Below are 26,971 nucleotides of genomic sequence, written 5' to 3'. Positions count from 1 at the left end.
GGGTAATAGGCCTAGTTTGCTCTAACCAGTCCAACCCCTAGGCGTAGCCATCACCCAGCCAAAGGGTTGGGGGAGATGGGATGGTTCAGTGAAGGAGGGATGAGTCTAGGGCTGGGTGACCCAAGAGTCAATATCACACTTCTGTGACCCATCTCCTACCACACAGGCGCTAATAATAATAATAATAATAATAATAATAATAATAATAATGGTAATAATTTGTATACCAAACTATATCTGTAAGATCTCAGGACATTTCACAACCTAAAAATATGCTTCCAACAGCCAATCCCAGTTAGCTTTCTTCTTTTCTTCTTCTTTGGCAATCACTCATAGCCAAGTAAAATTGTCTTTCCATAAACATGGTCTTAACAGTGAGTCTGTAAGTGATTGTGGAGACCAATTCTGGATCCACATGTCCTCCCATAGTGGAGACATAAGTTTCCAAACTGGAGTTGATCATGGTGAGGGTTTGTCAAACGTGCCATCCTCTTACGACGTTTCTCCTTTTCACCCTGAGTTCGTGCTTCTTCAAAGTCTATGACACCTTTGGGAAAGACTGTTCTCCAGTTGCAGCACTCGCAGACCAGTGTTTCCCAGTTATCAGTACTTATACTACATTTTTTTAAGATTTGCCTTGAGAGAGTCTTTAAATCTCTATTGTTGTCCACCAGTATTTCGCTTTCCATTCTTAAGTTGGGAATAGAATAGTTGCTTTGGAAGATGATAATCAGGCACCCGCACAACATGACCAGTCCAACAAAGTTGATGTTGAAGAATCATTGCTTTGACCCTGGTGATCTTTGCTTCTTCCAGTACACTGACATTAGTTCGCCTGTCTTCCCAAGTGATGTGTAACATTTTTCGGAGGTACAGTTGATGGAATCTTTCTAGGAGTTGGAGAAGGCGTTTATAAGTGGTCCATGTTTCACAAGCATACAGTAAAATTGATAGTACAATGGTTTTGTAAATAAGCATTTCGGTTTCCCTGTAAATGTCCCAGTCCTCAGACACTCTGTGCTTCAATCAGGAGAAAGCTGCTTTCCCAGTTAGTAACCTAACATCTATAAACTGAACTAGCGGCAGTTTCTAAGTAGTCTTCAGAAACAGCCTTTGACTAATGGGAAGGATTCCTTTTTGAAATCACAGCATGAAAAAGCTTGAGAAAGGGAAGCGGGGGGCAGAGAAGTATACTAAAATTACCCCTAGTTTTATTGGTACATTTTGCCTTAAATAGTGCCAAAGTTTGGATAACCCCACCACCTCCCCTCTTAAGACTCTAATGTTCACTCCGCAATGTTGAAAGAGAGTGCTAATTCTTCCAGTGGGACAACTGTGAGTGATACCACCAATATTAACCTGATTTAGAGAACTTGTTAACTGTTAATAACATTCATTAGAGAATGAGAAACGCATGAGTCATGACTTCCAATTTGCTGCAGAATGGGCTTTTATTGTTTCTTCTTGCCAGCCACTGTTTAGCAAGCAGAGAGATGAGCAGACAAATGAAGAGCAATAGCTTTTGTTCTGGCAATATAGCATCTAAGAGGTGGGGTGGCTCTACAGCACCAGTACATATTGGGGCTGCAGGGGTGAGGCATCCTCTGTGATGGATGGGAGAGAAAGGGGCTTTTGAGCCAACCTCTGAAATCTGGTTGGAAAAAATGGTTTGGTTTAGCTAGAGCTGGCTGATGATATTAGCTGCTGTCACTTTAAGGTAACAGAGCACTGAAAAGGGGAAACTGAGTACAGTGGTACCTCGGGTTAAGAACTTAATTCGTTCTGAAGGTCCGTTCTTAACCTGAAATTGTTCTTAACCTGAGGTACCACTTTAGTTAATGGGGCCTCCCGCTGCCGCCACATGAATTCTGTTCTCATCCTGAAGCAAAGTTCTTAACCCAAGGTACTATTTCTGGATTAGTGGAGTCTGTATCCTGAAGCGTCTGTAACCCAAGGTACCACTGTATCTTTAATATTGTCAAACATGGTACAAGCAAATAGTATGGGACTGATTCAGGTGTTAAAAAACAGACATTTCTCCTATGACTGCTACTTCAGAATGGGGGGAATCTCATAATTAAATGATCTAACATAAATAAGCAAACATATCCGTCCAACCAATCCTTCTCTGACATGTTTATTTCTCTGTGTACATGGAGGGGGGGTTGACATGGAAAAGCATTCAAACAAACTCCTTGTTTACATTTAAAAGTGGTGTGGTCCCAAGTACAGTATGCTATTTCTAAATGTATAGATTGGTGTTGATGAGTCTATCAGAGCCAACATTAGATGACCAGCATATTGCAAACCTTCACCCAAAGAAATGTGCTTTCTAATAAGGAAGAAGGGGGAGATACATGTGGTGGAGTTCTGTACAAAGAATAAACAATCCATTTCTGTTTATCCTGTGGCATCTGATCACAGAATATGTCAGTGCATAGCTCTGTAATACAGAGGTGGGGAAGATTCCTAGTTCTAAAAGCTAACAGATTTCATACCAGCACGTTATATATGACAGGTCATACACTTCTGACATTTGTGACAGTCACACATTACAAATTGCTGAAACCAGGCCTGAATAAAAATGCAGGACATACAGTAGTCTAGGGCTCTGCATAGAAAACCACGACAAGCTGTTCAGTTTTGTGTTTGGAACTATCCCAATTATCTGATGTTCCAAAAATAATCCAGGGTATTAGACTGCTGAGGCGGCTGAGTCTGTGTGAACGGTTTTCTTTCCTCTGTACACAAAGCTACTCTGGCTCTAACAATCCGCTGATTTGGGCAGACTGCCCAGTACAAGGTGCTGACCCATATTTAGGATGGATGATCTTTTATTTTTTTGAATAGAGGAGAAATCGTTATGGAATAGTTCTTCAACACACATATAAAACTCTCTCCTTAACCCACAAGGCAAACACCACAAATTCTCTTTCTTGTGAAGCAAAATGTGGTTATTTAAGAAATACATTTATTTAAAACCAGTTTTATCCCACTTTTTCTCCCTAAGGAGATCTGAAAGTTGTACCCTAAAACAGTAACACTATATGAAGAAGCAATAATAGGTTCTTTGAGATCTGGACTAAGCACCCAGAATTCTCAAACATTCCCAAAGAGAACCTCGTAACTGAACATGGGCTAGGCATTTTGAAAAACATGCACACAACAGCTGCAGCCAACCAGATCCACAACATAATGTTTGTGGAGGGAAAGAATGTGATTAAAGAACTGTAATGAAGGAGTCTCCTTTCCCAAGTAGGATACACGAACCCTACAGCACACTCCAGAGTCTTGCCCTGCACAAATCTCCTCCCTGAGGTAAATGGGTGTCATATACTTCCACCAATATATTTTCAAGAATGGTTCTTTAGAAGCAGTTAAAAATGCACCTTAGCTCTTAGCATAGTGAGAATATTGAATACGGATGAGTATCAGCCTCATCTCCCAATTATGTCTTCCTCCAGCCACCCCCAAACACACTGGCTACTAAGTTGTGGCATAATGGGACTGTGTGGACATGTGGGCTCCAGGAGAGGAGCTCACAGCTGCATTACTCTTTCCCAGGCGTTTTCACTCTGGCATGAGGAAAAACGTTAGCTACAAGCTGATTATTTAGCAAGGAGAAAGTTTAACCACAAGCTCAGGTTCAGATGGCATGCCCAACCAAACCTTGGATTAGCACAAGACCAGGAAACAGAAAACTGATTTTGAGCTCTGGGGGGTGGGGAGGCATGTTTGCACAATCCCAGCAGGCCATAATTTGGCTTCCTGGGTTGTGCAAACCAGCCTGATGTACAAAAGCTGGTGAATAACATCCATAATGGACACCTATAAAGAGTCATCAGAAAAATATTGCAATAGAGGCCTTTGAAGCTGTTCGTTGCATAGTCTCCTACTGGCTATTAAAAATAACCGAGGTATTCTTCACTTTTGGAACTTCTTGACAGTGGGTAAATACTTCATTATAATTGTTGGGCGTTACTGAAAGCAAAGGAAATGGAAAATGCATACGTTGTCCAGGACCAATCTGCAAGACATTGTTAAAAGCTGCTTACAAGTCATTTGGCTTGTGTTGGATTTCTGTATCTGTTAAGTTATCTGATCTGCAGGCTGTGTGTCTGCATTGTGGTCAGTCAGTCATTTGTATGCCACCTTTCCAAAGTTAAAACCATGCTCAGGGCAGCTTACAACATAATACACAACTTACATAACTACAAACATGACAAAAGTAGTCATATACAATAAATTATAGCTCAGTCAGTAGAGCATAGAATCATGTGAGACTCTTAATCTCAGAGTCCTGGGTTCAAGCCCCACGTGGGGCAAAAGATTCCTGCCTTGCAGGGGCTTGGACTAGATGACACTTCTGCTCCCTTCCAACTCCACAATTCTATGATACTATGATTACGTACTTTCTAACTTCTATCAGAGTAAAATGATACCTTAAAAACTGAACAATCAAACCAAATGAACTACAAAGCTGAGCCATCTCAGTTTCAAAAGGTTCATTACCCTGCCATCTGGAAAGCAAGCATCCTATGTACACAAATCTGGTGCCCAAATGATACAATTTCTAAAACTTCAGAATTCAATATATACTAGCAAAGTTATTGGAATATGTATCAAAAGCAGAAAGCAGATATTCTACCAGCAAAAAGGTACATTTAGGGAAAATGGTCCTATTACATTTGTAAGATACAGTGGTACCTTGGTTTAAGAACAACTTAGTTTATGAACAATTTGGATTAAGAACGATGCAAACCCAGAAGGTGTTTTGGTTTGTGAACTTTGCCTTGGAAGCAGAACATGTTCTGCTTCCTATTGAGTGTGTTCCATTTGTAAATTGAGTCCCCCGCTGCTATGGGAAAGCATGCCTTGGTTTAAGAACGTTTTGGTTTAAGAATGGACTTCCAGAACGGATTAAGTTTGTAAACCAAGGTACCACTGTATTTGGTATACTTCAGCAACTGATACACAGCAAACCTAGGTAACAAATCTAGGGTATGACCCAGCCAAAGTTATGATGAGTGCTTTTTCACCCCAATCATTTTTATAATAGAGGAACAAGCACATAAATGAGTATAATTTGACAGAACGCACAAGTCCTGCTATCTGAATACTCATTACACAAAAATTCACTTATCCAAACATGATGAATTAGGATCCGATCCTTGTTATAAGCAGTGCAGGTTGAGATATCCAAACAACCAGACCTGCATGTAGTACTATAAACAAATAAGTAGCCTTAAACAAGATTTTGCTGGTCTATGGTAGCCGTTTCTCCAGAAACCATAGTGGGAAGTGTGGGGGGGTTGGCTAATTAATAATATTTTTTCCTTCCTTGATTGACTTTTGCAAGATTTCAGAGGGTTTTCCTGGGTTTTTCCATTCTGGGATCAAAATTTTGTTGCCGGGAATGCATTAGAAATTTCCCCATAGGAATCAATGGAAATGATCCACTCATTATGTGAATGCTCACCTAACAGTTTCCTGAGAACGCATTGTGTTCGGATAGCAAGACCTGTGTGTATTATTTCTCACAGCAAATGTTAAAAATCACAGGTCACGTATCTCCCTGGACAAAAAGAAAAAATCAAGATTCATTATTTGAATCACTCTGTTTTTAAAGTAAGGCCTAAACCTCTGATTTTCATAATAATAAAAATGAGAAGCATCAACAAATCTAAGAACTATTCTTTATTTCTCTGGTTTGCTTCCACAATTGGAGTAATTCTAGGTGCTGTAATGTAAGGGCACAGGCAAATGGCAGGTGCTCTCCCTGCCAGGAGACCTGCAATTGCAAAATGTGCTTTTGACAGGTTATGCTCAGTGTTTGGTACTGTGACCTATGATGCAATACAAAAGACTGGCTGTTGCTGCCTAAACTTTAATGGACTTAATCCTCCCAAATGCTGACAAATTACTGCTCCAGGCCATTTAAAATCACATTTCTAATGCAATAATCCTATTTGCATTACACTGACTTGGGATGAAATGATTAGGTGACTGAGATTTTTGCACTACAAAATTAAGTCCCCCATACAGTCCGGCTGTGCTTTTTCATATATTAAAAGTCTGAACAGAAATGAAATTCCATTATTCTGCTACTTGCTAAGCTTTCAGGAAGGGTTCATTACTGTCCTGTCTCTGCTAGAAATGTCTCCCTAAAGTAGGCACGAGCTAACAGGAACCCATTTCCCATTATATCAGCTGCAGGGATTCTTTCACTATTAATATTATTAGTCTTCGGCCACCAAACATCTCTGAAGAGGAAAGGCTAAATCAAGAGCATGTGGGCAGAAATGATAGAAAGGTACAGAAAGTGGATTAAGCACAGGTTCTAACAGAAAGGGAAATATAATAAAGCCATGCCCATATATCCTCCAATATCCACCCATGGGACTCTGTGGGGAGAGCTCATAGCTCGGTGGTAGCAGGTTCTATGTGTTCTGTGCCCCAGGACATGAAGAGATACATCAGATAAATGGAGAAATTATGAATTATGCCTCATTGAGGACACATTTATTCGCTTAACAAATGACAATATATTTGACATTTAAAAATATTTTTTCATATACTGTGGTACCTCAGGTTAAGTACTTAACCTAAAACTGTTCTTAACCTGAAGCACCACTTTAGCTAATGGTGCCTTCTGCTGCCGCCGCGCTGTTCTCATCCTGAAGCAAAGTTCTTAACCTGAGGTACTATTTCTGGGGTCTGTAACCTGAAGCGTCTGTAACCCAAGGTACCACTGTATGTTTAATAGTGTATGTTCCCTTCTTCTAAAGCAAGCACCGAAATGGTTAAATTAAGGTTTGTGCTTCTGTAATTAAAAGCTAAGCTTTGTCAACATAACCAAAACCGAAGTCCCTCAGCTTTCCTCCTGTTGACATATTGTGAGTGAATGTTTCTTGTTATAGTTAACGTTCCACACTTCCGTGATAGCTATGAGGTAGTCAAAGGCACCCTTGTTCTAGGTTAAGCATTCATTTTGCTGCGGCAAATGTAATGTATGGCTACAAATGGTTTCATACATAAAGATCAGTCAGGTCACGCAATGACAACAGCAAACTATTACGCGATGTATCTGACTAAATCATACTCCGAATAGAACCCGGACTAATTTAAATACATTTTTTTCAGTGAGTCTACTCTGAATATGACTTAAGTCAGCCACAGCCGAATAGGGTTTTTTGTATATACATTCAAACATTTCAAAGTACATGATTCAGTTTTTAAAAGGTTCCCATTCAATCAGTATCAACAACCTACTATTTCTGTGAAAACATATAATGGATTGTTATATTCAGAGTTGCCATGCCTTAACTAGCCAATGTTTATGCATTTTAAGGAAGGAATAAGTGCAAAAATGTAAAATATATATTGCTGACTGATTATAAAGCTCTTTTGCTGACAACGGTTATGAGAGCTAATGAAATTTCCAGGATGTTATCAGCAGGAGTCCCTTCCCCACCCCCCCAAAAAACCTTGCAAGTCAGCTGGATTCATAAATGATAAATGGGCAAGAATTAGAACACACGTTTGATTATTCTTCCTATAGGCTACACTTACAGTTGTGTACTACCAGCAACTTCTGCCATAGAGGTTTACAGTAAAAATATCAATTGAGGGAGCAGGACTGAACAAGGAAGACTGTGTGCTGTGTATTTTAAATGTGTGCCTGAATCAAGAGGGGTTGTGTGTGCACACATGCATAAGACTGTGTTTGTGTACTAGGTATGTGTGATTGTGTGAATGTGGTGTGTGAGAACAAGGTGTAGGTTGGCACTACCCACTTTTGTATCTGGCCCCACTTGCTGCTGGTATGCGCACTTTTCCCTGAGGGAATATGGTTCCTTGAGGAGAAAAAGGTTCCTCATCTCCTTGGTTTACACAAATCAGGCTGATCTTACCAATTTGGAATTCAGTAGCAAGGCATAAAGGGACACGGATGGCGCTGTGGTCTAAACCACTGAGCCTAGGGCTTGCCGATCAGAAGGTCGGCGGTTGGAATCCCCGTGAGCTCCCGTTGTTCGGTCCCAGCTCCTGCCCACCTAGCAGTTCGAAAGCACGTCAAGTGCAAGTAGATAAATAGGTACTGCTCCAGCGGGAAGGTAAACAGCATTTCTGTGCGCTGCTCTGGTTCACCAGAAGCGGCTTAGTCATGCTGGCCACATGACCCAGAAGCTGTCTGCGGACAAACGCCAGCTCCCTCGGCCTATAGAGTGAGATGAGCACTGCAACCCCAGAGTCGTCTGCGACTGGACTTAATGGTGAGGGGTACCTTTACCTTTTAGTAAGACATGAGTTTCAGTTACTGCATTTAAAAATAAGGTCTACAGCTATATTCTGTATACCTATTGTGTGCACACACACCCAAAACGAACCCTCCTCTCTGAATTTCTGCTACTGAAGCACCAGTCCAGCCATTTTCTTGGTCCAGAAAAAGGAGAGCTTATATGGGATCTTGTGGGCATCCCTAACAGAGAGGCATCCCCATTTTGCAGGAAATATGGAGTTGGGTGGGCACTGACAGCAACATTAGTCAATGCCTAAGTCAGGCATAGGCAAACTCAGCCCTACAGATGTTTTGGAACTACAACTCCCATCATCCCTGACCACTGGTCCTGTTAGCTAGGGATGATAGGAGTTGTAGTCCTAAAACATCTGGAGGGCCGAGTTCGCCTATGCCTGGCCTAAGTTCAGCGCAAAAGGAGAGCAACAAAGAAAAAAGACGCCGTTCCTCATGAACCAAAGCTGGAGACCCATTGCTATAGGCTCTGGAATATGTTGATTAATTTTGGAGGAGGGATGGTGTACAATATTGGGTGGGGGGGTTCCTTTGGTGAGAAGACCGAGGTCTTCAATATTCGAGTCATTTCAAGACCTATGGCACTATGAGGCACTGCTGTTGGACTGTTGTTTTGACTGTACATGTAAAAAGCGCCTTTCACGGTCATCTTTTTGCTTCCCTCTTGCACTGCAGCAGCTAGTTCCAGCTCATATGATAAGTCCTGGTGTTTTTATCAGTGACAGATTCCTCACAAACACCACTTCATGGAGTCGAGAAGAGGGCAGACCATATTGGCTATGAGTCCTGGAAGACCTGCTCCCCTGCCTTGCAAGCTTTTCTCCACCTGGCCTGGGAGGATGGAGCCCTGACTGGTTTCAAAAACAGAAGCTGAGAGTTGCTGAACACAATCTTGGGCTGGGAAGTTTGTTGCTGTTGCTGCTTTAAGGTTTCGTGTCTCTATTTTGGATCTTATGATTTATCTGGAAATTGTTCTGTTTGGTTGTGTACTTTTTGATGCTTTTTGTTTGTGGCGACTTTTGTTGTGTTTGGACATGTGTAGTTTTTGCTATGTTGTAAGCTGCCTTAAGCTACTACGCTGTAGCTTTGGAAAGGTGGCATACAAATAAAATGATTGATTACCACCACAATGCAGTTCAGAAACCTGCCTGTCACATAACTTAGCAGTTAGGAAAATCCAGCACCATTTGTGTGAGAACTCAGGCTGGTCTAGCCAAATTACCTGCAAGCAGCTTTAACAATCTATTGCATATTGCCCTCGGGCAACGTATTTTCCATTTCCTTTGTTTTCAGCAATGCCCAACAAATATAATGTCAAGAAGTTCCAAAACTAAGGAATACCTCAGGCATTTTTAATATTCAGTTGCACTCCACTTGCAACACCCAGTGGGATATGTCACCAGTTCTGGGACAGAATTTAAAAAAGGTTACCAATGATTGTAAAACCACAAACTTACTACTGCTATCAAAAACACGTGATTTGTGGAACCATTTATTTATGATTCAGCCTTTTAATTTAATTTTTGCACACTTGGAATAACTGTTTTAGCAGCGAGCAACTCATATAACCGCATACATTATGCAAACGGAGGATTCAACTCAGTCAGTCCTTTAGGACCATCCATATTTTAATTCAAAGAGCACCATAAATAAATAGTGATAAATGCAATTCAGCAAACCGGTGCTAGAGACCCTTCAACAGCAATCAGTGTTTTCACTTGATACCTCTTGATCCAAACCACAGAAGAAGAAAACCAAGCCCTCTTTGAAGTAGAAGAGTAAATATTACCATTTGATAACACTTGGGCCTGACAGTGCAAATTGAATGGCATTGTGTCACATTCATGCAACCCACTGGCTCTCCAACATCCACAGGGTTACCATGGAAGAGAGAGACGCTTACAATTCTTTTAACACGTCAACTCAAAAGCCTCTGACAGAGCTTTCGGGACTGTTAACTTTTTTATGCAATATATGTGGTAATCTTCCCACACTGCTTTCAAAGAGTGGCTCAACCGCTGTAGGATTTTGCCAGATTTCACCTCAAAACATCTTGATATCCAATCCAAATAAAGAACTCAACGTTAAAAAGGTGAAATAAATCATGTAAAGTCATTCTGACAATATGGCCAAGCTGCAGAAACCGTTTCCCACTGTGTTTAATTTCTAAGAAGAGAGGTGCCAGGACTCATTCCCCACTTAAAATCATGGCCTTGGATCTGGAATGTATGCCTCACAGCCACTGAAGAGGAGGCCTGGCAGTGGCTATTCAGTGGAGAGAGGAAGATCCTCTTTATATACTGAATGGCATTTTCTGCCTTAGGCCACATTCGTACCACACATTTAAAGCACTATTAGTGCTCGTAACTTTTCCCCAAAGAATCCTGGAACTGTAGTTTGTTAAGAGTGCAGTAAAGCCAAGGTTTGGCTTTCAATGTAATCTACACCCAGGCTCATGGTTAAGCTTTCTCCAGACCAACCACAAGTTGTAACCAAAGTTTGTTCTGGGTTACAGCTCATGGAGAGTCTGGAGAGATTTTAACCAAGAGACTAGGTTTGGATGACACAGGATGCATAAGCAAAAACAGGGACAAAACTAGGCTTTATTTCACCCGGGTTAAAAACCCAGTTTGACACAAACACACACCCATGTGCACAGGCCGGGAGCCTCAATGGAGCCCCTCTAGAGGCTTCACCGAGGGCAAAAAAAACCCAGCTAGCCCGACTCTCCTCCCCCATAGCTACAGTACTGGCAGAAAGCAGCACACATGCTCATGCTAAGCCATGGTTTAGCTTAAGAGTGCAAGCCAGGTCAGTGAAGTATTCACTATAGCTCAGCAACCGTTAAAGCCAAGGAATTTCCATGGTCATAACCATTCAGGGAGGAGAACCACAGATGTGTCAATGTGGAAGCACTGTAGGAAATAAATTAGAACAGAAACGTAACTTGTGAACAAACCCAAGTGTGTCATGGAAGCTGTCACTCCTAGAAGACATCATCATTTGTCGCACTTCTTCAGATAAAGACTATGTAGTATAGAGTTACACCCCTTCAACCAAGTTACAAATGCAGACTTGTTCACAACAGTGATGCCCTCGGCATAAGATATTACAGGTTACACCATAAACCATGGATGTGCCTTGACCCTTTGGTTAGTTTCACACTTTTTGTACACTTCCATTCCTCTTCCACATCCCAGATCACCAACCATACTTTTTGCAGAAGTTCCTGCCACTATATTGCAGAGCTGACAATGGAAGGCAAGGCTTTCTTCTGGCACATTTTCCTTCCTACAAACATGAAATAGCATGTGAGCAACTTTGATCATCCAGTGGCACTTTAATGTGCATGCTTCTCGGTAGAACTACAGAGACCTGCCAGCGGTCTGCTGTGCGACTGCAATGGAAACAGTGGGGAGAGATGATGTCATATACCCATGGACGCAGGAGAAGCAAAATGATGGAGGAGGCGCACTAAAAGGAAGGAGCTATGGAGCCAATCTTTGATTTAGATGAGGGAGGGGATGGGAGTACCAAGTAAATGTAGGGTAATTTAAAAGGCAAAAACTCAAGAAAATGCCAGACTGAGCAAATTCTGCTATGAGTAGTGAGCACAGTAGCCTTTTCAACTGCCAGATGCAGGTAGTAAAATGAAACCAGAGGACACCTCGCAGATGTGTAAAATACACAAAATGAGAGAATAAGGCATTTTAATTCAACTGCATGAACATGGAGTGTGTGCACAGAATACATTATATCCTTTCAATGCATGATTTTATCCAGCAATTTCAAAACCTCAAAAATGGTATCAAATTAAATGGCTTTTTGACACTTATTTCACATTTAATTTATGAAGTGTTCCACACTCTCTATTGTTCTTACGCAATTATACCATGAAGACAAGAAGATTGGAATTCCCATCTGTGATCTAATAGGTGGCAAACTAAGGCTCAGTTCTCATGCAGATGGTAAACCTGTGTTTAGACTCTACCACTATGACTGGAGGGGTGAGCTTACAGAAATGGCTATTCCTTCATACAACAGAATGTTCATACAATAAAACACTGTACTGCATTTAGAAAACTAGCATGTCAGGCAGAAGGTTATGTAAGAACCCTTCTTTCATTTGGAATGGAAGAATTCTTTTTTTAACTAGATCAGCATTCAATAATGGGAGGAGCTCCCACCGCCAATCTCAATGGAAATGTCTATGTTTATTCCCCTTAGCTCACTCATGGTGAATGTCCACACCACACACCAAAGAACCCAAAACATTTGTTTGAAATGGCAATTTTAGGTGCAACTCTTGGTGTTTCATTTGCATCTCAGAATCCATTGCAGAGTCTGGGGCCAGGGTTCCTCATGAGCAGGGCCATCCCAAAACATTTTGCTGCCTGAGCAAAGGGGAAGGTATAGTGCCTCCGCATTCCACAGACAAATGCCAAACTGACAGGTACCCGAATCTTGCCTGTACACAGGCAATAAGGGCATTATCCTCCACTGCCCTTGAGGGCAGCAGGCTAACTTAGAGGGTGCAGAGCAGAGCATGTGGCACACACAGCTCTCTGCCTGCTCCTCACCCCTCAGCAGCTGTCATCTAAGAGTACTGTCTCACATTGCCCAATGGTAGGGCCAGTGCTGATGTGGTGGCTTTAGTGTGCAGCAGCTATGGCTGGAAGGCAGTAGCAGCCAGTATTGGTGGGACAGAACTGTGGGAATGCCCTCCAGACTAGCCCTGGCTACTAGCCACAATGGCTTTGTTCAATCTCTACTGTCAGAAGCCATGGGCCTCCAAATACCATTTGCTGAGAATCACAAGTGGACAGAGTGCTGTTGTATCCACATAATGCCTGCAGGCTTCCCACAGGCATCTAGTTGGCCATTGTGATGCTGGACCACACAGACCATCTGATTCCACAGACGCTCCTGATATTCTCATGTTCTTCCTCCAACCTCCCTACAAGGTACCTTGATCTGTCCAGGTAAGCTGCCATGACACTGGCACCACCACAGCAGCTACAGGCTGGGAGTCAGCATAAACACAGCTGCTGTATACAGAGGAGATTATGAGAATCTGAATTGACCACTGCGAGCTCAGACCAGTTCTTTATCCACTGGACATCACTGAAGTTACTATCCATGTTCATTCAGCACCACTGGGTTCTATGGGACTCATCCCCCAAGACAGGCTGCAATCCGGGGCAAGCTAACCTAATTCATGGAGGATAAGCCTATCAATGACTGGTAGCCATGATGGCTATGTGTTGCCTCCATGATCAGAGGCAGCAATGCTTCTGAACACCAGCTGCTGGAAACCTCAGGTGGAGAGCGTTGTGCTTGAGGGTTTCCCACACGGATGTATCTGGTTGGCCCCTGGAGAACAGAATGCTGGACTAGATGGGCCACTGGCTATTCTTATGTAACCTGGGAGTAGGCACCATTAACCAAGGTTTCCTCCAAGGAAACTGCACACACCTAGAAGATTTGTAGCCTGAGGCTCTCCTCTCAACACTGAGGACAGAAAGAGCAAGCTTGCAAGCCTATGCTTTGGATCATTTTACTTTTCATTGCCAGGTCTCCTTGGAGAAGGCCACCCATTTCCCTCCAGAGGATTGCCCATCGCATCACAAGATGTGCACCCATGAGAGATTGCCAGGGTGTACCCTTAACATGTGGCTTGACATTTTTGAGCAATCACAAAAACAACAAAATGTGAAATATGTTTTTTTGCAGCTGCACATATGAGATTTAATAAAGAGCTGGGTATTTTCTTTAAAAGGAAATGGATAAGAAGAGAAAGAAAACAGAAGTTTGACCCGAACACTGGTTCCTTTCAAACCTTGGGAACCATATTAATGGTATATTGCAGGACTAATTATTTGACTAGTCAGAGGCATTTATTGACTCAGACCGAACTCTCCTTAAGCCGCGTAGGCAGGCAGGCCGTCATTACAAACCAGTACAACACAAACAGAAGATTACACCGTTGGTGCTTCCTCTCACTTTGTGCTGAGCGTGTCAAAAACGTCTTTTGTCTGGAGATGGGGAGGGGGGGCTCAGCCACAGAGCTGCGCTGGATGCGGGAAGGGAGTCTCACTACCCAGCCACAGGTTAAAGGAGATCACCTCTTTCTCCCAAATAATGGGGGTGGAGTTTGATCCCCTGATTTCAATACCCCCCCGTTTTCCTTGCTCCCTCACTTTCCTTTCCCCGAATATCCTGTCTCCTTGCTCTGAGATTCCTTCCTTCCTGCCTTCCTTTGTTAATTCACGCTTTCTCCACTCGTGTTCGCGCGTGTGTGGGTGGGAGACTCAAGCCCTGCTGGCCCTCGGGCCACCGACGCGCTCAATGGCTCACCTTGCTGCCGAAGGGCCCCGGCAGGAGCAGCTTGAGCGCTTGCCTCTTCAGCTCCACCAAGCGGGCGTTGCAGTTCTCGCACCAGACGCCGCGGTCGGAGCCCGGGGAGGAGCCCCCTCCGCTGCCGGAGCCCGGAGACCCCGTGCCGAAGCCCGGCGAGCCCCCCAGCGACCCGGGAGAGCTGTTGCCGATCCCCGGGGAAGCGGGGCCCGGCGACCCGGTGAAGGAGCCCGGCGACGACGTGCCCGATCCCGGGGAAGGGGTGCCGGACGAGCCCAGGATGGAGCCGGCTCCTTCCGGGGCTGGGCGGCTGCCGGCCCGGGATTCCTCGTAAGCTTTCCGGTACCAGCTTTCGGGCGAGAAGGGAGCTGCGGGTTTGGTCGGAGAGCAGGGGTCATTCACCTGAGTGGAGAAGGGAAGCAGATCAGTGGGGGGCGTGGAAGGAGGGCAGCGAAGTTGCATTGATAGGAACCAAGTCGCTCCTGGAGATGTTAGATGTAACAATCAGCTAAAACACCCCTCCCGACATAGGAGCCCACTCCTAGGAGCCGAGGTCCCTTCGCCCTCCCCCTCCATAAAATATCTGAGCCCCCAAGTTGATGTGCATTTCCATTCAAACGATGTGCATGCCCCACATCGTGTGATCAATTATGCAGGGCGGGGCTCACCTGTCCCCCCCCCCCATATTTTATTCAAGTTGGCACCTTTGACCTCCAGGCACACCCGCCCCTCTGGTCTCCAAGAAGCTGGGTTTTTTTTAAAAAAAAAAGTCACCACCTGATATCGATTTTCCCTGCAGAATTGGTGGGTGTGTGCGCGCACGTTTTCCAATCCAAGCCCCCTCCAAGGAGCGCTCTCTCTCTCCCTCCCTGGCAATCCCCCCGCGCGCCCCTCTCGTACGTGAGCCAAAGCCCCTCGGAAGTCAGATTACTGTGTTCTATATACAGCGGAGGAGAGGAGAGATCCACGAAGCACGTTTCGCCCCGCAGAGCCGCCTGTCTAGGCGGAACCCCAGGCTGCAAAAGTTAAAGGAGTGCAGAGTCCATGGGCTGCTGCTGCTGCTGCCCAAGCGCTCGGCGTCTGCAGCCGCGGAGGAAGCGAGAGAGGCGCCCCGTCTCTCTTTCGCGTCCCAGGGGCGGAACTGGTTAAGGCACCCCCGGCTGCCCCTTTGGCTTGGGGCACCCTGCCGCTTCTTCAGAAGGCGACCGGCTTGATCGGGGGGCGGGGATCCGTGTCCTTTCGCAGCCCTTTTGTGCGAAAGCCCAGCGCTGTAGATTTTTTTAATTATTATTTCTGCAAGCATCCCTCATTCCCCTTTACTTAAGGGCAACTTACCCCATATTTCCTGTTTCGGGTGCTGACCGCGATCCTCTCCTTATTCCCAGCCACGGAATTCATGGTGAGGGTGATGATCTCGGCGCCCGCGGCAGGATTTCCTGCAAATTTGTATCCAAGGGGGGATTTTTTTTCCCCAATCCTGCAAGGTTCACGCACCAGCTGGAAGCAGCTCCGCACTTGAAGTCGGTTTCCCCCTCCCTCTGCCTTTCCAAAGAAAACACCACCAATAAAAATAGATCCCCGATCCCAGAAAGAAAAGAAAAAACCGCTGCCGGAGCCCCAAGAGAGGGTGAGATTGTATCTTTCCGCCCCCCCGTCAGATCATGTTTGCCCTCATTGTCTTCTCTCTCTCGTTTATTCCCACTCTGTGCGTTTGTGTGTGTGCAGAAATCCAAGGGATCGGCGTTCCCCAGTCTAAGCAGACAGCGCCAGTTTCCCTGCACAACTAAAAAGGAACAATCGCATCCAAGGTAGATTTTTAGCAAAAGGAGAGAGAGGGAGAGGAGCGGAGGACTGGCTGGGTGTTGCTGGAGAGGCAGCGTTTTCTCCCCGTTGCTACTTGGTGGTGGTGTGTGGCAACTTGTTTCCTTCGCCAAGGTTCGCCACGGAGTTAAAAGAAATCCTCCAAAAACCTCAGGATCCTGGCTCGGGGAGGAGCCTCCGCGAGGCTTGCAGCCAATATCTTTCTCCTCATTTTGGCCAAGCAGTTTCTTGCAAAGAGGAAAAGCTCAGCGCTCCTGGAGCCGCTGCCGCCGCTGCTGCTGCAAAAGCGACACTGCCAACAGCCACCTCTGAAAGCTGCAAAAACGCTGCCGGGGCTTAACTACAGGCGGCCGGCTGTTGACTGACTGTGGAGGGTCCATTTTCGTTGCAGTATTTCTTGACTGACATTTGTGATTTTTTTTCTCTTTCTCTCAAATCCCTCCCTCCTAAGAGAAAGGGGAGGAATGGGCTTGCCTGCACCATAGTGGCTGGTTGCTCATGGTTGGCATTCAAAGGCACTAGTCAGTTTGGGTTTTGCAAGTGGTTTGGATGGGTGCTGGAGAGGAGTACGAAGCCATGCCTGACACCCCACCCCACCCACCTTCCTCCATACAGGACCTCATGCCTATATGCATAGACAAAAGGATCTCTGGATACCAAGTGGTTAAGAATAGCAAACATAAGATCTCAACACCAGGGTTTTGTTTTTGTATTTTAAACACTTCTGCTTCAGGAAGGAATGTGCGCACAGGTTATCCCAAAGTGCAAAAGACAACCGTAATATTTCTACAAGGTTTATCCCCAAACAGCTGGCAGGACATAAATCAGCTGCTAAACTTAGGACAAGATCCATCCCTTTGAAGATGTGCAGAGGGGCTTGTTTCAAGCTCCTCATCCATGACACCTGTCGTGGGTGTAGCTAGAATTTATTTGGGGGGGGGGCAAGAACCTAGTTATCTGCAATGCAATTGGTCAGTTAGTTAAGTATTTTTATTGATTTTAGGGGGAGAGCTGCACACACACACACACCTCAGCTACGCTCATGACACCTGTATCCCAAATCTGCATTGCCTACCAGGAGATTTTAAAATTTTAGAAATCAATATATTTTGCAACATCATTGGTGTGTTGGTGGTGAAGAATCAGTGGCTCTGCAGCACCCAACATTTCTGCCTTCTCAACCCTAAGTAGCCTTTTGTAGACCTGGACTGAAACCCACACCCCAGCGAGGTGAATGGTAAATAATCTGCACAACGGGGAGACAGTGAGATGTTGTGGGTGGGTGCACATGCTTGCATACAATTATGTTTATATACCTGTGTGTGGCTTCCTGCAGCAACACAGAGGCTGAGATTCTCAAGAAACTGAAGTCTGTCCCACACCAAATCTGTATGCCATACTAATAGCCCTGGCTATAATGGGATCTTGGCTTCCAGCCCAACCCCTCTCATGTCAGTGCTATGTAATGCATGGTGCATTTATTTCCTCTACATAATCAAAGCCTTCGGGCCTGTCTGCACATTGCAGTTACCACATGGAAACGATTTAAAATCACTCCATCTGGCACCTGTTATCATATTAATACTTAGCATTTATACCACTTTAGTGTTCAAAACACTTCATACTCATTAGCTTAGCAATTGTTGCAGCAACCCTTTAGGACAGGCCAGGATTATTATCCCGCCTTGAGAATGGGGGGTTGAAGCTGAGAGAGGGTGGCTGGCTACCCAGTAAGTTTCCCAGCAGAGATTAACTCTGAACTGATAAGTTCCTGATTCACAGCTCCGTCTCTTAGCCACTGGGCCATTTTGGTGGTTAGTCATTTGTGTGGAATGCTCCATCACATGGGCCGGTTTTCTCCATGCTAGTTAAAAAAGAACTTTTCTTTTGTGTGCTTTTGAACCAGTGCCGAAATGATCCTTGCTGCTACACAATGAGCTAGTTCACACACATATGGCTCCCCACAGGGTGGCAGATACCACATTGAGCTTTCTGCAGAGACTTCAACGTGATGCACAAAACGGTGCCCGGTGTTAATTCCAACATATGTAACGTTTTGGTTGCCAAAGAGAATATCCTAGAGCTGGGCAAAGTATGCAGAAGAGACAGCTGCATGGTGAAGAGGTTGGAGCCGCTTCCTTGCAAAGAAAGGCTTTTACAAAGAGACAGTGTAGTGTAATGGTTAGAGTGTCAAGACTAAAACTTGGGAGACCAGGGTTCAAATCCCTACTCAGCCAGGAAGCTCCTTGAGTGACCTTGAGCCAGTCACTGCCTCTCAACCTAACCTACCTCACAAGGTTGTTGTGGGGATTTAATTACAGAAGGGGGGAACTATGTATGCTACCTTGCAGGAAAAGGTGAGATATAAATGCAATAAAATAAAATAAAATAAAATAAAAAATGCAATAAAATAAAATAAAAATAATAGCGGTTGATGTGCTCACATAACACTGAATGAACTTACAACACTCATTACCAGAAGGTAATTTTGTTAAAAAGGTGAGATTAGAATATAGAGGACATACCTTATCAATTGCCTCCTTGTTGAGTGGCAGCATACTGTCTTGTTTTCTGAAGACAAATAAATGATGAGATGGTCGTAATCCCCACACCTTCCTTGTGAGCTTCCCTGGGACCTCTGGCTTGCCTGCTTGGAAAAGTGTGCTCGCTGGTCTCACCCAGCGAGGCAATTCTTACAGCACATAGTATCACAACACAGGTGCAGATGATGGTGTTTCTTGAACAGGAGTAGAAAGCAGGAGTGTCTCACGGGCACTTCTGGCAGTCGACACACTGGAGTAGTGACTGCACCGGTCGACGATGCAGATGGTGCTGGTCGATTGTGCCATGATCCGGAAGTGACCAGTGTAAAGCCGACTCGCAGCACATCATATATTCATTGCATACCAACAGGAGGAAGCTGGCTTGAGGAGTTGCATAGGTCCATGGCTGTTGCTTGCTCACTTAGAAAACCATGGGTGTTGCACAACAGCCATGTGAAATTATCCTCTGACCTTGTGTATATACCTGGTTGTGATAAAGGTGCAGTTGGCTGACGGTTCTTGGACCCTCTCTAGATCAGAGGGCCCGATATTAAAAGCATTACCTATTTAAAATAGGCAAATATTTAGCATTTGCACAGGTATGCTGCACTGTTAGACGAAAAGTCATGGAGGCTACATAGAACTTCCATGGTCAGAGGCAGGGAACGAGTTGCTGAGGAGCAACAGCAGGAGAAGACCTATCTCCTTGGTTTCAAAGAGGCACCTGGTTGATCATGGCATTCAGGAAGCTGCAATAGATGGACGTTTTGTCTGATCTATCTACCATACTTCTTTTCAGGTTCCTTTGTTTAGTTTCCAAGCGTATTTTGATCTGCAAACGCTATATTTTCCCTCTTGCAAAGAGGACCGTTGGGATATTAAGGCATGAAAGATGAAGCACTATTAATGCTGTGTTGTCTGGCTTGTGTTCCAGCATGGCCACTGTGAGCGTTTGCTTCATAGGCCATGGAATATAACTTTCAATTTGCTAGAATCAGCACTTCTCATGATGCGCAGGCAGGTTTGCTTTGTTCTTCATCAGCCCTTTAATTAACACACTGTTAGATGTCCCTGCCGAACTGCATCTGCTGCGCTGGGGATCATCAGATTGTGTGCAATGGTATGCCTACCATGGGAGATTGCAGGCATATGAGGATCAAAGCGGGCTGGGGCTGGGGGCGGCAGATTGGCCAGCTTGCTTGTAAATTCCAATTTGCAGGCTACCGCCTTGTCACACACCAGGAAGCACAGGAACGGCAACATCTTGGTGGCTGTTACCCTCGAAAGTTTGCCGACAAGGAACAGTAAGTATGCATGACACCCATTCAAACATGGTCAATGAGGCAGTGTTTTACAGCTGACTGGCGGAGCAGGAAGCGCAAAAGACTATTTAAATATCAGGTGGTTTCCACCATGGGGGGGGGGGCCGGAATGCTTCAGGGAAATGGCAGCATCTACGAAAAAGAAAAGAAAAAGACTGCCCTTCAAATATGTGTATTAATAGCCACCTACACCTATTAGATATCACCAGGAATCATGGAGGGAGGTTAGAGGACATGGTGCGCAGGAGTTTGTCTGACTGGGGGGCGGGGACCAGGATCACCTGAAGCTCACCAGGGGAGGCCCCAAGGCAGTGCAGTCAACTCCAGGGGTTCCATGTATTCTGCTAGTGCCTTCATTTAGGGCAAGCCAGACCCTTATCATAATACGGCAGCTGCTAAATTATTATGATCATCATTATTTTATTTATACCCTGTCCATCTGGGCGGCTTATAACATATCTAAAAACATAATAAAACATCAATCCTTAGAAACTTCCCTAAACAGAGCTGTCTTCAAGTGTCTCCAGATCCAGATGTTTATTGACATCTGAAGGGAGTGTGTTCCACAGGGCGAGCGCCACCACCGAGAAGGCCCTCTGCCTGGTTCCCTGTAACTTTGCTTATCGCAGTGAGGGGACCTCAGTGTCCGGGCTGAGCAATGGGGGTGGAAACACTCCTTCAGGTATACTGGGCCAAGGCCATTTAGGGCTTTAAAGGTCAGCATCAACACTGAATTGTGCTCAGAAACATACCAAGAACCAGTGAAGATCCTTTAGGACTGGTGTTATACGGTCCCAGCAGCCACTCCCAGTCACCAGTCTAGCTGCTGCATTCTGGATTAGTTGTAGTTTCCAAGTCGCCTTCAAAGGTAGCCCCATGTAGAGCATATTGCAGTAGCCCAAGCAGGAAATAACTAGAGCATGCACCACTCTGACGAGACAGTCCACGGGCAGGTAGGGTCTCAGCCTGCGTACCAGATGGAGCTGGTAGGCAGCTGCCCTGAGCACAGAATTGACCTGCACCTCCATGGACAGCTGTGAGTCCAAAATGACTCCCAGGCTGCGCACCTGTTCCTTCAGGGGCACAGTTACCCCATTCAGGACTGGTGAGCCACCCACCCCGTCCCCCAAGAACAGTACTTCTGTCTTGTCAGGATTCAACCTCAATCTGTTTGTCGCCATCCATCCTCCAACCACCTCCAGGCACTCACACAGGACATTCACTACCTTCACTGGTTCTGATTTGAAAGAGAGGTAGAGCTGGGTATCATCCGCATACTGATGAACACCCAGCCCAAACCCCCTGATGATCTCTCCCAGCGGCTTCATGTAGATGTTAAAAAGCATGGGGGAGAGGACGGAACCCTGAGGCACCCCACAAGTGAGAGCCCAGGGGTCTGAACACTCATCCCCCACCACCACTTTCTGGGCACGGCCCAGGAGGAAGGAGCGGAACCACTGTATGACAGTGCCCCCAGCACTGCCTCTGGGTGGTGTCTTCTCCCCACTACAGTTGTAACCTGTCACAGAGCTCATTGGGTAGAGTGCTGTTGTGGCAGCACCAGCCACAAAATGAAAACGGTCCACCCGATGACATGTTATAACACATTTTGGCAGCAATGCACAGAAGGCGCCACCTGGAGCTGTTTCAGGAGGCCGTTTCGTGATAAATTCAAGGTGCAGAGTAGCCCTACTAGTAGTGGAAGCGGTAGCAGTGGCTCAGACATTCTAATCTGGGGATAATTCAGCTATGGCTTTCTGCCATTAAGAATGTGCAAGCACAGTTATTTAATAAGCATTTATCTCACCGTTCCTATAAAAATCAGTTTCAAGGCAGTTTAATGTAAGGAACAATGAATAATTCATAAAATGAATGCGAGCGCAGAGAATCATTAAAGCAATGACCAAGACTCTGTCATTAAGGATCGGAATTCAACACCTTGATTCATTATTTAGGTTTGTTGAATTCAGAGGGCAGCAGCTGGAGGGCAGGAAGCACCCTACGGCCGACTGTTTTCAGAGGGGCTATCTTGTTAATTCATACTCTCTAAAACAGAATTGTGTCAATAAAGGATCTGTGCAGAAATCCCCAAATTATTTGCACAGGTATACAGTTCTATGGTCCCCCCACTCAGAACTAAGGAAGATAACGTACCGATTTACCCAGTTAAAGGTAAAGGTAAAGGGACCCCTGACAATTAGGTCCAGTCGTGGCCAACTCTGGGGTTGCGGTGCTCATCTCGCTTTATTGGCCAAGGGAGCCGGCGTACAGCTTCCGGGACATGTGGCCAGCATGACTAAGCCGCTTCTGGTGAACCAGAGCAGCGCACGGAAATGCCGTTTACCTTCCCACCGGAGTGGTGCCTATTTATCTACTTGCACTTTGATGTGCTTTCAAACTGCTAGGTTGGCAGGAGCAGGGACCGAGCAATGGGAGCTCACCCCGTTGCAGGGATTCGAACCGCCAACCTTCTGATCGGCAAGTGCTAAGCTGTGTGGTTTAACCCACAGCGCCACCCGCGTCCCCGATTTACCCAGTTAGGCGGGTCTTATTTTCTCATGATCTCCCTGAGATACCTTCATGTGCACTCACAGTTCTGCTTCTCCGGTTTGCCCTTGAACACTGCACTGTGGCGTGTGTGAATGTAGCAAGCAGGTGGACAGGGTTAAGCAAATGGGCTTTCTCCACTCAGTCACTGAGCAGTTGCTACATTCACATGCTGCCTGGGGCCCTGGCATCACACCATAGGAAAGCATCTGAGAAGGAGATTTGCACTGGATTGGAAAAGTGTGGCACTTGGTGCATATATGCCAATATCATGCAATAAGTGATTATTGTCTCCATCTGAAGGTGGTTAAAATGCCAGGCTCCCGTCTGTTCTCTAGGCTGGCTCAGAGCTAATCCCGGAGGAACTGCAGCAGCATATGGACACTGTTAGCACCTTTTCCAAAGTCTTTGGCTCCCCTTCCAAAGGTATTTCTGAATTAACCAGCGCTAGCTGGTGACATTGCATTGTTATCGGCCACATGGTGCTATTTGCCTGGTTGCAGCATGAGTGAGCCTAAAAAGTGGCGTGGCAAATCTAAAAAAAAAAAATGTTGCCCATTTGTCAAATTGGGATGGAAATGATTTAAAAAAAAAAACCCTCCATGGAGAGATTTTGTGGGATATGAGCGCCCTCTACCGGTAACGGTATGCAGTACATCTAGAAATATGGCAATTCATATCGATACATGATTTCCCCAATATAGAAAGGATACAGCAGGAGACAGGCATGTAAAATGTTGCACTCTCAGCAACATATTAAAAGAGAGACTACCACTAGGTAATGATTGAATTGATCTACTGGCTTTGGAAATTAGTCTTGTTATAAATAGTGTAGACACACTAAAGCAACTTACAATAGTGGTCCAATTAATGCAGTTGTTAATGGTCTGCTAATGTGTGTGTCTAATAAATTTTTTTAATAAAATGAATTATTTAATTAAAATAACTGCATTAACATTTTAGCAATGTGTCAGACCTCACACCAGTTCTTAGTGAAAGACAGATGAAGTTCTTCATTCAAATGAACAACTAAAACGATTAACTTTGTTCATGTATATTCAAGTTGGTATAGCAAGGACAGGTTGCTTTGAGAAATGCAGACTGTCTTACCTTGTAGCTGTTTAGGCCCACTGTACAGAACTTGCAGCAGACATTTCAAGTCTGAAAATACTGCAAAGGGTGGGGGGCAGCCACTTGTAAGATCAATGCAAACCGTCTCTATTTTGATTTGCTTTGTACAGAACCTTCATAGGGAGAAGCACTTTAAGCAAGCCAAAAACAACCCTTTCTTTGCAGCCTCTGAGTTTCTCTTTGCAGAATCGTAGCATTCATTTTTAGTGGAATGCATAATGCAAAACGCATATTGCTATGCACCTCCCTTGACAGAGAGGGGCACTCTTATCTGCCTTGGTAGAATATCTAAGACACTATCATACCAGCCCAGTGAATTTATCAGCAGAAAAGATATATGGAAATGATAATAGAATTTCAGCTACAATCCTATGCACATTTTCCTGGGACATGGTGGTCCTCACTTCAGATCAACCAGGCATAGCATCAGGTGGTAAGGTAAAGGGACCCCTGACCATTAGGTCCAGTCATGACTGACTCTGGGGTTGCGGCACTCATCTCGCTTTATTGGCCGAGGGAGCCGGCATACAGCTTCCGGGTCATGTGGCCAGCATGACTAAGCCGCTTCTGGCAAACCAGAGCAGTGCACGGAAACGCCGTTTACCTTCCTGCCGGAGCGGTACCTATTTATCTACTTGCACTTTGACATGCTTTCGAACTGATGGTTGGCAGGAGCAGGGACCGAGCAACGGGAGCTCACCCTGTCGTGGGGATTCGAACCGCCGACCTTCTGATCGGCAAGTCCTAGGCTCTGTGGTTTAACCCACAGCGCCAGGTGGAGTGAAACCTAAAAGCTTTGCTTATTTGCATTGCATTGCCTAGGGAAATTTTGCACTAACATGTCAGAGAATTCATGCTCCGGTTTTTAAAAGCAAACTTGGCATTTGTATCAACACTTCAGAAGAAGGACAACATTGGGCATTCTCTTTTGATAGATCCCTAAGCTACGTACCAAAACAGTTCCACCATTTCTCTCAAAAACCTTCCTGATAAGACCCCTGTGGGCTCAGGCCAAATCCCATCTAGTCCTGCATCCTGTTCTCACAGTGGCCAACTAGATATGAGTTGGTCATGGTGAGAACAGGATGCTAGATTAGATGGGTGCTTGGCAAGATCCAGCAAGGCTGTTATTATATTCCCATTACGTTCTTGTCTAACTTATTCGCAAATCCTGGAATTTTCCAGAAGAACCACACACATCCTAGCATCCCACAAGATGCAGCACTTCTAAATAGTATTTTCTCTAAAGCCTTCCTCAGATAAGCTTTTTCTCTAAAGCCTTCTCTAAAGCCTTTTCTCTAAAGCCTTCCTCAGATAAGACAATGAGTCTCTGGCTGCTGCTGCTGCTGCTGCTGCTTCTTCTTCTTCTTCTTCTTCTCCCCCTCCTCCTCCTCCTCCTCCTCCTCCTTCTCTTCTTGTTCTCCTTCTTTGGCGATCACTCGTAGCCGAGTAAGATTGTCTTCCATAAACACGGTTTTAACAATGAATCCGTAAGTGACTGTGGAGGCCAATTCTGGATCCACACGTCCTTCCACAGTGGAGACATAGCTTTCCAGGTGGGAGTTGATCACAGTGTGGATTTGCCAAGCGTGCCTTCCTCTTACCGCTATATCACATTCTCGGCTGTAACTTCATGAACAAATGAGTTGGGTTTAGTTGACCAGCTTGTTTGCATTTCTTGATTCCTATCTCACAAAACATGTGTACTTTGGCTCCGAGTGCTGGAAAAGTGGAAACGGAGAAGATGAAATTTTATATGCAACTGGGCTTAGAATGCAATTGCTAAATGAGCACAATGACTGCATATATGAGAAGATTGCAATGTGATGCAAAATTGAATGGATAACACCTCTCGCCACAGTAATGTTAATTCGTATTTTGCTCAGATGGTTATGTAGGTTCAAATCTAATTTCCATGATAATTTTAGCAACGGTATGCATGTGGAGCGAAGAGTGGGCCTGTGCCAGGGGGTGCTGTGCTCTTCCAGAAAGATAATTAAAGCAGCCTCCACTGTCCATGTGGGGGTCTAAATAGCTATGCATGCAGTGCATATATAAGATCTACCGGAGTCCTGCTGAAGATACGACCTTCTGGAGACTTGCCAAGCAACTTATAAAGTGCTTAGTTATTGAGCAAGGCATAGCTGCAGGACTCTTTGGCTTTGGCTATGAAGCTTACATTGTATTCTGCAACATCAAGAACTTTCTCAAGTATTTGATTTAGTCCAAACCTGAGTGTGGTGCATCCTAAATCTCGTGTCATTCAGCTTCCTTTAATGATCTCAGGTTCTAGCATTATGGGGGGGGGGACATTTCTGTTCACTTTCTTCACACTCTGCATCAATTTATACACCTCCAACCTGTTATCCCATACTTGCATTTGAATTTTTAAAAAATTAATAAAAATTAACAAGCATCCTCAACTCGCAGACATTGTTATGTGACCTGGAGGTGGGATAGGAAGGGAATTATTATAAGAGCTCACTTTACTGCCTGGAAATGCAATGCAAAGGAAAATACAAAAGAATTTACTAAGCAGATAGTTGCAAAAAGAGAGACCTAGCAGGACTGAATGTTTTTGTGACCATTTCTTCTTTGGTTAGTCCAGAAGGGCAGTTTCTATTGTACTTGATTGCTGTACAAGGGAGCTGCTAAACGGGTCATTTAAACCCAGGTTCAACATAATAGGGTTTATGACACAGCATGACTAGAGGTGGCTGAATTGGCCTCTTCATAAAAAAAGATAAACAAAGAAAGGTTGAAGGCCAAATCAATATCCTGGACCTAGATAAGCAGTATATGTTTTAGGTAAGTGTTGATTTGACACAAATAAAATCCATCTGACCTACTGTTGTCTTCATGTTATTTAGAAATTTCACAGGTTTGGGGGAAAATGGCAAGCAATGTTTCAACTCAACATGCTGCAGGAATGTGTATGG

General features: G+C 44.8%; 1 protein-coding gene across 2 annotated transcripts in view; it reads right to left on the bottom strand.

Annotated features, from left to right (window-relative positions):
- KIF26B (kinesin family member 26B) overlaps window positions 1-16,396 on the bottom strand; it is a 266,992-nt gene extending 250,596 nt beyond the window's left edge. For both annotated transcript variants that reach the window (XM_083604169.1, XM_083604170.1), the window contains exons 1-2: window positions 16,004-16,396; window positions 14,669-15,070 (exon numbers count right to left, since the gene is read on the bottom strand). In XM_083604169.1, coding sequence (XP_083460295.1) covers window positions 14,669-15,070; window positions 16,004-16,066 — 465 coding nt within the window. In that variant the 5' untranslated portion in view covers window positions 16,067-16,396. The remainder of the gene's footprint in view (window positions 1-14,668; window positions 15,071-16,003) is intronic.
- Between the last annotated feature and the right edge of the window lie 10,575 nt (window positions 16,397-26,971).

Source organism: Podarcis filfolensis (genome assembly GCF_964270895.1).
Source record: "Podarcis filfolensis genome assembly, chromosome: 3".
Lineage (NCBI taxonomy): Eukaryota > Metazoa > Chordata > Lepidosauria > Squamata > Lacertidae > Podarcis > Podarcis filfolensis.
The sequence above is the reverse complement of the archived record's forward strand: the minus strand, read 5'-3'. Positions and strand labels throughout refer to the sequence as shown.